The sequence below is a fragment of the Marmota monax genome, unplaced genomic scaffold (assembly GCF_021218885.2).
Source record: "Marmota monax isolate L192 unplaced genomic scaffold, Marmota_monax_Labrador192_F-V1.1 WCK01_AAM20220418_F8-fsc00141, whole genome shotgun sequence".
NCBI lineage: Eukaryota > Metazoa > Chordata > Mammalia > Rodentia > Sciuridae > Marmota > Marmota monax.
The window spans coordinates 4,773,740-4,787,188 of NW_026692981.1; the positions used below are offsets into that span (position 1 = coordinate 4,773,740).

At 44.4% G+C, this 13,449-nt stretch overlaps 1 protein-coding gene across 1 annotated transcript in view; it reads right to left on the bottom strand.

Moving 5' to 3' along the window:
* Cdkal1 (CDK5 regulatory subunit associated protein 1 like 1) overlaps window positions 1-13,449 on the bottom strand; it is a 195,633-nt gene that overhangs the window by 46,082 nt on the left and 136,102 nt on the right. Inside the window, exon 5 of the mRNA XM_046452522.2 lies at window positions 1,606-1,689. Within this exon, the coding sequence (XP_046308478.1) occupies window positions 1,606-1,689 (84 nt within the window). The remainder of the gene's footprint in view (window positions 1-1,605; window positions 1,690-13,449) is intronic.

Here is a 13,449-nt window from a genome sequence, read left to right on the forward strand (position 1 = left end):
CTTGTCTTTCTGAGTTTGGTTTTCATAACCCTTGAGTATAATGCTTCATCAAAGACTCCGAAAAAGGTCACCTGGGTGGTGAATTACTTATGACAAGCAAACGAACTGAAAGAACTTCCGTTTTAAGATGTGAAAGTCCTTTTAAATCAGTTTTTATAAAATAAGAAAATCTCTAGAGCCAACTGTCCCTGTGAGATTTGGTACTACTCCAGGGGAAAATAAGTCCCCTTGATCTGCTGCCTTCATCTGAACCAAGGGCTCAGGGTTTTTTCTCCTCCGGTTTTAATCATTGGAAAAAGCCCGACTGCCTGAAATGGGAGGAGATGGCTAATGAGGCATGCCACTGCCTTTAAGATGAAGGGGGGTCCCCTGCTGAGGCACAGACCCAGATGGCAGGGAAGGTCGTGGAGAAGCAGCCCCAACACAACCAAGTCCCTCCCCAGGCTGAGCAGAAGGCAGGCACGAACGTGAAGGCGCTCTCTGGGAGACATTTCCTAATGAGGCTCAAGGTGGACTCACTGCTGTCCACTGGGGGCTGGCCTTGGGGAAGATGTCCCCAGGGTTACCACAGACCCACGGCCAGTCTGAGATCACCGCATGTGAGACACCAAGCCGAGGCCCCCTCAGCTACTGCGTCCGGCCTGCTATCTCAGGCAATGGCCACCCCTGCCCAGCCCTTATCTGACTGCCCATGCTGACCTCAAGAGCCTCCAGGCTCCAATTCCAGCCAGGACCCACAGGAGAAAACACTTCTCATCTGACGAGGAAGAGCAAAAAAGCAGGAAACCCCTGGTGACTCTGACAAAAGTAACTAGGATCCAGAATGATCCATGAGTGTCTCTGACCCTCACAAAAGGCGCCCCGCCAGGGAGGGGCATCCCACCTCCTTGATGGCCTCTGCCTGTTGGGCCCTGAGGGAGGCCTGTCTCCTTCAGGTGCTTATGGATTGCTTTCCCACCCGGGGAGGTGGACCCGTGAGGGCTGACATGGAAGTCAGGCTCCTGGTGGGGTGGGCAGGGCAAGGAGGCTGGAGGATCCTCACGTGGGTCTTCGCAGTCGTTCACACGGAGTCGTTCTAACTTGAGTCAGGAATGGGCCCTTCTCCTCTGCTCCCAGCATTTGTATCAAGGCAGAAGTTAAGACAACAAATGCTAGAACTAAACAAAACTGCAAGCCAGCCCACTGACCAAACAAAGACACTGTCCATGACCGACAGTGAGAGGAAGCCCTGCCCTTTCACGCCGATGGCGCCCACGCAGACATCCTTCCTGTCTCTGAGCAGGTCTCTCCTCCCCAGCTTTGCCAGGCTGTGGGGATTTGGAAAATGCTAACCGCCTGGTTCCAAACTCCCCAAAGCCGAGGGCTGTCCTGCCAAAGATTAAGGAGGACTGCAGCACACTAACGACACTTACTCCTTTGTATCAATCTTACTGGAGAACAAGCCACCAAGGTAGACCCCACAGGAACTTGGCTGGATTGATGCTGCAGAACAGCCTCACTGTGGCAAGATTCGACACTTTCCCCTTCTGAATCCCCTTCACTTAAACTTCCAAAACCCTTTCTGATTTTGCAGAAAACTCAAGAATCTATTGAAGTGCCTCTTACCTGCTCATAGAAGCGATTGTGTGCAACATAGAACTTGGAATCAAAAGATTCTTCTGTTACTAACACTTGCTGTCGTTCACCAATCTGTGGAAAGAAGGGGAGAGAAAAAATGGAAAGATGAAGACAAAAACTTGAAAATCCAAGAATAAATCCAGCCCAAGTGGTCCTGGTCACAGTCATGTCCAGCTGCATTAGACAGCAGACGGGCAGATATTCAGCCTCACACTGTTCCCATCACTGACTCAAATTTCTTGAAAAACATGCACTGAGTGGTGATTTAACATTAGCATAGTATGAACTCTTATTTTCTTACATAGCTACAAAAGAGAACTTGATTGTATTTCCTCCTTTGGCATAAGATAATTAAAGCTTCTAAGACACACAAAGTCTTGTAAATATCACTTTGCTCCTTGAAATAAAGTCACAAAACAAGCCAGAACAAGCTGCTTCTAATCCAAAGTCATGAAAATATTTTGGCAATAGGAAAGGGCAGTAATGAACATTAATTTGAGTTATAAGGGACGGGACACTAAAGGAAGTGCCTCCCAAACTAGTCTCCGGGTCTTTGTGTCCAACTCAACGGCCCACGTGATGCCCAGGTATTTACTTATTATACACGTTTTTCTCTGCCACAGGCAACTGTCTCTGTTGCAGCCCAGACCTTGTGTTTATTTTTGTTTTTGAGAGAGAGCAAATTTATGGGACTACATTTACAACCTAAGCATACATTTTGAATAAACCAAGAAGTCAAATCAGCCAAAACAATGGTAATGTAACTATCCAAGAAAAAGAAAAAAGAATAAAAGTCTACCATTCCCAAGTGTGTTCCATTGTGAGACACAGCATTTAAAGTGACAATGGCTTCCCCCCACCCCAAGGTGGTCAAATGTCTGCTCTAGCAAACCATCTGTATTGAACCATGGTGCCTGGATTTATTTCTGCTGTTGCTACTTGATAAACAGACCCTCCCAAACTGATACACACCAGTCAGATGGTTTTTAAAGAGAAATTCCTACCCCCATCTGCAGGGACTTGTCACCACACACAGGCAGTTATCATTTAGGAAACACAAACACAGCTGCACTACGTGGGAACAATGAGGAGAGTCCAGCTCCCCTTGCCACCGCACAGTGCCAGTATCCCAACATGCCACAGAGCACCTCCCAGCTTGCACTCCCTTCAGAATGGAGTCCTCGTAGCAAAGGCCACACCGTTTCTGAGAGGATACTTATCAAGACTTTAAACCAAACTGTAGCATTTATCTCCTTCAGAAAATCAGGTAGCCCAAGAGGAAAGTTCCAGAGCTTTCATGGCTCTGCATGTCAAAAAGACGGGTGACTATGGGGTTTTGCTGTAGTGTATTATTCTTCTAGAAGGAAACCTGGGATGTTTGCACATTTCCCAGGGTGAGTTGCTTGCGACTCAGGATGAGTGTCTGTTGATGATTCTTAAGGAAATGTGCAATTAAGCCTCGTCTAGCATGAAGGTTTCAGGAAATTAACAACAATGTGAGAATAGAGAGCCCTGAACACACACACTGCTTCTCTGCTCTTGCTAGAGAGCATATGGACAGCTGCGGCCACATTTTTGGGCTGTTCCATTTCATCTGGAGATAAGAACGATAGGAGCACACACACAGACAGAGGCCTGGGCTCTCCATGGGCAGGGAACTATTTGTAGGTGACTATCTGATACTGTTTGCCAGAGGGCTCAGGGACCTGTGTGCAGTGACTGATAGTGAGTGAGGACTCTTTTCCAGCCACTGCCCTCAGCTACGGACCTGGCCTCCCTGCTGAGACCCTTCCAGTTTCCCAGGGTATGGAGGAGGGGGCTGGGGCAGAAAGCCCAAGGGGCACAGGAGGCTAGGGCTTTGACCAAAAGCTCCTGCAACCCATCCCGGTTGCCCTAAAATACACTAAAAAACAAAACCAAACAATAAAGAACTCTCCTGCATATTTTTTTTATGAGTGAAGTTGTGTTGGAGTGAATATCAAACACAACCTTTAAGACAATCAAGTATTTCAACAAATCTTAAGAGCAACAAGAATTACGAAGGGGGTGGTTCAGATAAAACTTGGAAGAGGCAGCTTGGCCTTGGTGATGGGGAAGGAGCCTATGGGACGGCAAACGTGCACAAGCCTCAATCCCTCTTCCAAATGAAGCACTTCCCTGCACTTCCAACTGCTGTCTCCCCGGCCCACAGGATAACAGTGTGGTTCAAGAGCCTCAGACAACGAGATTACCGTCATGAGCCCCACTCGCCAGTGTCCTAGGAGTCTTCTATTACCACGAGGAAGTCCCCAACCCCAGAGGAAAAAAGCAGGGCCTCTGGAGCCAATGGCCAAGCTAGCTCTCCAGAGGCCACTAGGACCTCACCACCCAGCCTCCTATTATGCTGATGACAGGGATAATCCCTGGAAGGGGCAAAGCTCCTTTTATAGAGAAAGATGAGAGGACACGGGCCTCATCAGCATTGTGCCACATGTGCACTCACGTGACATCTGCTGAGCAGCATCCCTGGCCACCTCACCACCACGGGGGGACTGTGGTGCCCAGGCAGAACCACCCACAGGGATGAAGGGTACATCACCTTGAAAATGGCCAAACAAGATCCTGCAAATACGCAAGAGGCTGAAAATCATGGTTTTCATAAAATTCATGGTTGGCAACGCCATGTGACTATTCAGCAGGGACAACAGAGCTGGCACCAGAACTGCAGGGCCACAGAATGCTCCAGAGGGCAGCTTAGGTGGCGTTCAGGTCAGGAAGACACACGCTCAGGAGCAGGAGCGGTGGCTCTAGCAGAGCCTAGGAGAGGACACTGAAGAGGGCCTCAAAAGCACCGAGTGCCACATGTCTGGACTGGACGGGAGGGAGGGGGAGACCAGGGGTCTGCCTGTGCATGGGCCTTCGCTTCCCTCACCTACAAGCTGAAGAGGAGGGAGACGGCCACACAAGGACTGCCCAGGCTGGAGTCTTGTCAGGCCCCAGGTTTCAGGGACTCGGATGGAGGAAGGAGCTCTCTTCTCACAGCGCACAGAGGCTCAGCCCTCTGCAAGGTACAGCTGCTTCTTATTGCTCTTAAACTAGCAACTTGAGTTTTAACACCCACCGAAGAACGCTTACGAAGTCTCTCAAAAGGCTGTGAAATGACCGGAAGTTTCCCTAAAGAAGTTCAAAATGTCAACCAAGACTCTTCTACAATCCTAGGAAAGATGCCTCTCTTACTTCTTGTTTGCTTTCTTAAGTGAGCAATATTTATAGTTGCTCAAACAAAATGCTTATTTAATTTTTTGTAACGTGTCAGCGCTGGAGAGCTTTCCCTGGGGACTTGACCCCACTGGAGTATTCCTGCGGGGAACGGTTCCTTTCACAAAGCCCAGCTCCCGCACAATTGTCAGAGGACTTCCTAGGAAAAATCACTTTCTCCACTGACAGCTGATGAGTAATTACAAGGTCCACCTAGCTTGTTAAAATGGGAACAAGACTGGAGGCACTTTCAAAAGTCCACAGAGCTAATTAAAGAAAGGGACGAGCTCCACAGGTGAGAGGTACAGGTGCCCAGATCTTCACTTAGTACAGCTTTACCTTACTTTAAAAAGCCATTGTACTAAAAAACTGAATTATAGTCTTGTAAAACCACCTCTGCATTTCACAGGTGGTGAAATGGTTTCACTGGAGAAAGACTGTGCGTGACTAGGGAGCTCCTGGGGATGCTGCAGGAAGAGTGAGTGTGGTCCTGGGGCTAGGCCTGGGTGAGAAGATTCCAGAAAAGCACTGTGCTTCTCTCTAAACCACGGAGGCACAATAGAAAGGCAGTCTCCCCTGGACAGCCCAAGACCAAGAACTTGGAGGGGGCTTGGCAATCTGTTTCAGAAGGAAGCAAGGTCCTCAAGACAGGTGATGTGCTCAGCCCAGAGAGGAGGAAAGGAAGTCTCCGAACCATTCTGCCACCCTGCCTCCTGCCTAACTGCTGGCTACAGAAGACTTACAACACCACTGATCTAATTCTGCAGCATGTGACTTTTCCTTAAGTAGAGAAACAGCTGTGACAAACAAAAAGCAAAGTTTTTAAAATGCAATCTCTGGGTGGATTTTTCACCATGTTACATAATTGGCTAGCTGTGTCATTTGTGTCACATCTCTGCTTAAAATTTCCCAAGTGCCTGAAGTTGCAAGAAACATCAGTTCTAACCATATGGCCAAAGAATATGCATAAAACACACACTTGCATTAAAAAAGCAGTGGTTTCCAATGGAATTCGGTTGCTGAATGAATGCTCATTCACGTACACTCTATGTCCCCATTTGTCCTGAAACAAACAAAATCCAAAAGGCTATATAAGGATTTAAAGAGAGGCACTGGAAAGAATGGTTTGAAGAAAGGCAGATGCTGCCCAAAATTAAACAGACATTAGAGTATTTGGGCTAATACCATCAACTCAGTAGGAAATGTTACTTGCATTAAGTACTCTATACTAGAAAAAGCAAAAGTTTTCTTTTAAAATTATATATGGCTTTAACCATCAACTTTGCACAAAGTTTACTTTTTTCTTTCTTCTCACCTTTGTTTTATATTTGGAAAACCTGAGATATGGTTTTAGAACATAATGTCAATTCAATTTCTATTTTCAAATACTGAGAAAAATTTCAATATTTCACTCTGACAATAGTAACAAAAAAATTACAAAGGTCAGATTATATGTATTTGAGGATCATGAAAGATAAACATTTCTTTCTAGAAAATAGTTATAAGGTAGTAAAGAAATTATTTTGCTTGCCTTGAAAAGTTTCTAACAATGACTTTTCCTATCCATTATTTTCCTAAGGCAAAAAAAGGAGATTAAAACCATACATCAAAAGTTCTTATGGTCATTTATATCATGTCCTAATAAATTTGAATTTTATCTGTTTATTCTACAAAGTATTCTGATATGCTACTTCTGAAGCTAATTTTTTTTTAATTGTAGATAATAAAATACAACTTTTCTGTGTAACTCTGGGAAATGTCAAATGTCTTCCTTTAGCTGCAGTCAAATTAGTTTTATTTTTTTTCCCTAAGCTGCCTGGAACATGTTAAACTCAAGGCTGTGACCTTAAACTCTGAAATAATATTTCTAGTGTCTGTACAAGAGCCTGCCTCACTCACACCTTTAGACTAATTACTCAGTGTGCCGGGGCCAGTGAACGGCTGTGGTTACACTGGGATAAAGTCTGGTCTTGTTCTTTCCCAACAAATGAAAACGATAACCTTTCCATTTTGACTCATCACTTACAACAGGCAGAGCATTCGATGCTGGTCTCCAGGGTACCCTGTCATTTTCCTGGCTGTTTCTGTGGCCCTGCAGATGCTGGAATTAAAGAACCAGGCCTAGGGTGGGGATATAGCTCAGTTGGTAGAGTGCTTGCCTTGCATGCACAAGGCCTGGGTTCAATCTCCAGCGTGACAAACAAAACAAAAAACAAAACCCCATCAGGCCTCTTTGTGTTAAAAACACTCAACAGTTATAAGAGCAATGCCATTTAAGTATTTACTTATTTATTTAGGGTACCAGGGGATTGAACTTGGGGGCACTCGACCACTGAACCCCAGCCCCAACCCTATTTTATATTTTATTTAGAGACAGGGTCTCACTGAGTTGCTTAGTGCCTCGTTTTTGCTGAGGCTGGCTTTGAACTCGCCATCCTCCAGTCTCAGTCTCCCAAGCTGCTGGGATTATAGGCATGAACCACCGTGTCCGGCTTAAATATTTAATACAGGCTCAATGGTTAGGTGCCATGAGTGTCTTAGTGGCCCTATTATTTCTTCCCCATATTTCAGAAATAACCCACACATGAAAATAAACAAACTGCAGAACAATTTGACTGTTCAAGAGTCTTTCCTTCCAAACCAGTGGTGCAAGCCACAAAGGCCAGACTCAAAGCAGTTCAACTGCATCACACTGATCTGTGAAGCTGTGGCCTCTGTAAACCCTGTGCTTTCTCTTCAATTGCTGGCTGGTTTTCTTCTAGCCATGTGCCCACTCTAGTGAGAGAAAGATGACTCCTGGGAATCTCCTCTTAGTTGGAGACAAAAATCTCCTTCTTCATAACAGAGCACTTTTCACCTGCTGATGGAGAGTTCATAACAATGCCACATACTTAAGTGACAAGCGATGACTGATCAGCCTCAAAGACCTACACTGAGTGCTGACTGTACCTCCAGCTTGAAACACTGCCAAGTTTTAACCAATGCTGGCACATTGGATATTCTAGAACATTCTAAGGCATTACCTACCATGCTTTTGTGGAAGTTTTAAAATGGTGGTAAGAACATAACATGAGACCTATCCTCTCCTTACCAAGACTCAGCACAAGCATGCTGCATCTATTCTTCCCTACACTGGGCAGCGCCACACTGTCAGGAGTACGGGAAGGTGCTCACACTTGGAGCTAGGTCCTATGGCCAGACAGTGACAGCAAAATCATTCTGTGAGTTCCTACTGATGAGACCACGTGGGCCCTCGTGAGATGTGTGTGTGGAGCCCTTTCTGACTTAAAGCTCCTCCTAAAATGTGGACACACTCTGTTCACACTTCACCCTCCTGATCTTTCCCCGTTGGTTCCAGCAGTCGCCGTGGGCAAGCCTGGACCAGTCTGCTTTGGTGGGCTTCTCATAAAGGCACAAGAGTGTGCTGTATGGCTCAAGTACAATTTTGTCAATTATACCTCAAAAAAAAAAAAAATAGTTTGCAGTGATCCCCCCTTATCTGTTGGTTCACGTTCAGCAGTTTCTGTTATTTTTTGGTCAACTATGACCTAAATATGTTAAATGGAAAATTCCAGAAATGAACCATTTCTGTTGTTTGAAATAAACAGTTTTCTGTGCTTATTTGCAGTAACAATGAGTTCTGTATATACATAATGAGCTAGAATGCATGTAATGTTATCTATTACTTACATATTATACATTACCTATATAAAGAGGTAATATAATAGGTATATATTATATAATATATATAGGCATATATAGGCACATATAGGTATATATGTGTGTGTATATATAGTGCGTATATATAACTATACATTAAATGTAGTATATATAATAGGTAATATATGATAGATATATGTTACATATATAAAGACGCCTTACCAAACAGTAAGAAAACAATGGATGCTCCCCATAGAGAAGTAATTTAAAACAGAACATGCTGAAAAAGCAACTTAAAACATAAAAATCCAGATCATTTATATACATACATGAAAAAGTTCTACCTCACTCTCAGCAAAGAAATAAACACTGAAAAAAGAAATACCCTTTGCCCCAAATGAGCAACAGTCTGTAAGAAGGAGGGCCGTGCTCCCAGGAAGAAGGGACACACTCACACACACAAACACACGGCACAAGAGGACACACTGCTGTCAGAGCTCCTGCGCAGGTGCCTCTTGGGGTGCTTTTGGAAGTCCCTTCACTGGTGACACAGTATGTGAGCCAAAAACAAAAGTGGGGGTGGGGTGGGAGAAAAAAGAAAGGAAAACAAAGAAAGAAAATGAAAAAGAAAATAGGCCAAAGCCGAGTTTGAGAGCAGGCTCCGTGTCAGAGGCCAGGTCACCTGCAGTCACACTTGCAGTCTTTGCTCAGGCCTCATCCCAGGGCACTGGGAGGGGGCTGCAGAGAACCCAACACCTCCTGGCCACCACCACACTGTCCACAGCACAGGATCCAGAAGCATTCAAACAAAGATCCAGGCATCGAAGAGAGAGAGAGAGAGAGAGAGAGAGAGAGAGAGAGAGAGAGAGAGAGAGAGAGAGAGAGAGAGGATACTTCCAGCCCCCCTGGTGGCCTGGGGCAGCTCCTTCCATGTACTAAATTATAAGAGGCTGCGTAAACTAGAATGAATGTTTTAAATCATTAATTCAGAGTTGGCGTGGATGAGGGAAGAATTAGCAGATTATTAGTTCAAATTCTGATGAGAAAGCTAGGGCTCCTTAGAGAATGTGACTTGGTCAAGGTCATGCAGATCATAGTGCCTAATCCATAGTATCAAAAATGGATCTCGTCCTGACAGGTGTACTAAGCAAGGGGCAAATTGCTCATTTACTCTGAAACTGCTGGGTCCGACACCGTGTCCACTGGCTACACACAGCTATTAAGCACTTGAAATGTAGCAAATCCAGATTGAGATGTGCTAAGCAGCAGAGTAAAGTGCACACCTGTTTCCAACACTCAACAAGAATGTCAGACATCCGTTAATGATTACTTTGTTTTCCTGTTAATGTTTACTTTGTTTACATGTTGAAAAGAATACTCTTGCCACATTGATCTCAATTAAATATATTATTAAAACTTATTAAAATGCCACCTTTTAAACTTTTTTTTTTTAACTGTGGCTACCAGATCATTTAAAATAACAACTGTCATTCATACTGTATTTCTATTATCCAGGGTTGTCTTAAACCATTATGTTGTTGTTTTTAAGGACTTAACAGAAATCCCTTATTTTGCTATTTAGAAAGGATTTTTTCAGTCACTTTTCAAAAACAAAAATTTTTAAATTCACCAGAAACAAACTATCATTGTGGCAATCATGTAAATGCAAAGCTTTCTTTGATTTTAGGAAAGAACAGATACTTGTCAATAAATCGTAAAGGCGGGATTTTGGACTGCTAATTTCCTCTGGCTTCCATTTTCCTGGCTGAGTACAGTCGCCCTAAAATCTTAAGGCAAGATCTACTTGCTGGTCATTTTGAGGAAATCCAGGCGGCCAAGGAGAGGCTATCTGAATCTTCCAATCTGTCACTTGCCATTTTGTATGGCTGCAAAAGCAACCATATAAAGGACAATGGCATGGCGTTTGGACTTCAAAGGCAGAAATTGATCATTTTCAAATAAGTCAAAAATAAAAATCCAAAATACACACTGCCTTTGGTAAGATAAATCTTTTATTAACCCACCCGATTACCAAAGAGCTCAGCATAGATGTGAGCCCTAAGTAACATGTGCAGCACAGCCCGCCATCTTTCAACCATTTTCCACTCAGGACTGAAGTGGAGGGAGCAGAAAGGGTTAGGCAGAAGTCACAGAGGGCCAGCTCTAATGGTGTCTAATCAGCATAACAAAGGACACGGCCACCATCTTTCAGCAGAGGGCAATACATCTCATTAAAGAAGACTGAATGACTATTGTGCTCTGGGCTCCCTCCCAGCCCCCCTTTCTTGGCTGGGTTCCGGGGACCCTGAGAGCTGACTGCAGAGCTTCAGCTGTATTGGCCAGGCGTTCAGGCTGCAGGCAAAGAGCCCGCTTGTGTTAGGTGCACCTGCATCTCCATCCTTTATTCCCATTCCTCTCCCGCTGCGAAAATGTAGCTTCCTCAAGCACACACAAGTCCTGTTATGCTCTTTATAGGAATATAATATGGAGAAAGGTCAATGGCCACCTAAAAAACCCCAGAGTAGTCCCCCTTGAAATATCTTTATTTGAAAGAACATTGATTGATCTATGTTTCACTTCTATTTTGATTTTCTCTTTAACGTTACTTCCCCATCTTAGACTCAATGAAACTAAACTGAAATTCTACCAATTTTAGTGCAACCAGTAATTAGCTGGGTGCACACGGGTGTGCATATGTACACGTGTATACACACACACACACACATGCAGGCACCCACCGTGTGATATAAATGAGGTAGTTTGGTTCTCCCTATTTCCTCTTACGACAAGTAAGAAAATACATGAAATGACCACAAGGAAGTAGAGGCAGCAGATAAGCAATGGGTAGCTTTTGTGTATGTTAAATCAAGCATTAAAGATGACACCTAAACCAAGAATTTCTTTTTTTTTCAGGGAGATTATGAAGAAAGACGAAGCTTTAAGGAATTCAAGGTACTTTTTCATATCAATCTACTTTGGGAGGAATACAGAGTGGGGAGGGGAGAAAAAGGATCAGTTTTTTTAATTTAAAAAAAATATACCTTTATTTATTTGTTTTATGTGGCGCTGAGGATCAGCCCAGTGCCTTGCACACACCAGGCAAGTGCCCTTCCACTGAGTTACACTGCAGTTATTTAATCTAAAAAAATTTGAATTCTGGTCTGTAGTTTTTGATCAGTGACACTCTTCAAAAGGGAATTTGGTAGGAGAGATGCTTTGATATATTTTAATGGCCTCTCCAGCCAAACACAATGCTGCATCGTCTACCTTTGCCAGAGCACTGCCATGGCTGTGAGCTTCTCTAGAAGGAGCTGTTTATCACAGACTTAGACAGGAACCCTGCAATCCTCCACAGACTAAATAGCAGAAAGCCAGCCAAGTCACAGGAGTGGTGGGCAATCTCCTGAAGCTGTTCGGTGTGCCTGGTTTTCCAAGCCCAGGAAAGATGTCTGCAGCACAGGAGCTGAGACCTTGAGAACTTTCAAAGCCAAGGCCTGGGGACCTGGGGTGAGCGGTTTCATGCTGTGATACTCTGCATGTGACAGCATACAGCTAAAATAAACCTTGGGATATCACTGAAATCCCAGAATGCCCTTCTCTACATGGTGAAATTCTCAGCAAAGAGTCAGTTTCTGCCTTCCAACCCCCAGGTGGAATTTTTGCTTCTCTCTCCCACTGAATTTTTCCTGTTAGACAGGAAAAATACATACAAACATGTACATATATTTACTTCTTGCCTTGAAGTCTTGTCAAAGTGTAGCATGCAAATGTAACACATTATAAATTCTATATTGCATTTTTTTTTTTTGGTACCAGGGGTACTTAACCACTGAGCCACATCCCCAGCCCTTTTTATTTTGTATTTTGAGACAGTGTCTCGCTAAGTTGCTTAGGGCCTTATTAAGTTGCATTTGAACTTGAGATCCTCCTGCCTCAAGCCACTGGGATTACACTATGTTACTTTTAGAGTTCAGACACACAATTTTGTAGTTTGGTCCCCAATCAGTGACCAGATCTCTCAAATGAACCATGGTCCTAGGGGGTAAGTTAGTAAGATTGTCTTCTATTTTGAGGCAAAACCCAGCCGATGGATAAGAACCTGAAGGTGACTAAACGGGGAATCAGGGAACCTCTGGTCCCTTTTACCTTTGCCACTACACTAGCTTTTTCAACTGCAAGTAAATTATTTCACTTTTGGTCCTCAGTTTTTTTACCTGAAAAAAATGGGGGAAAGGTAGGTGGGCTATCAATAGCTTGTCAAGTTGTTTCTGGGTCAACTATTCTGTTTCTAAACTAGGAGAATCAGCAAAGGGTCCCAGTGCATGCTGGAAAAAGGGAAGTCTTCCTAGCTTTGCTGCAGTAGCCCTTCCTGTGGACACAGAAAGGGCCACTCAGCCTGAGAGTGTGAAGTCAGCCTCCCCACCAAGGCTTCTTCCTTTCCCTTCTGGTGCCCACAGAGTTTGAGGTCAACAATTTTGGCCAAAGGATAAACAGTGCAGAGCAAGTCCAACAGCAGGTGATGGAAAGAAAGGGAGCCGGTTCCTGGAAAAGAGGCGGAGAGCTTTCCTGCTGCCTGCAGGTGGGGTGGGGGTGGGCTCTTGTAAGGAGCACCTGCCATAGACATGCCGGGACATGTTGGGACTCACTGAGCTGCTGGCCATAAGGAACAGCAGCCATAGGCATACTTAGTCATGTCTGGTTGCAATTGATAAGGAGCTGTAAGGAGCACTAGCCGTAGGCACATTATCAATGACTGGTTACGATCGATAGGGAGCACAGCTCTGTGGACATGTGCAAAGAACATGCCCTGTTGCAATTACATCACCTCACTGGACATAACCCATGGACACTGACTTTCACTGTTTGTAACCAATCACCAACATACACCACCAACTTGCAACTATATTTAAACCACTTGTCCTGCCACATCAACGA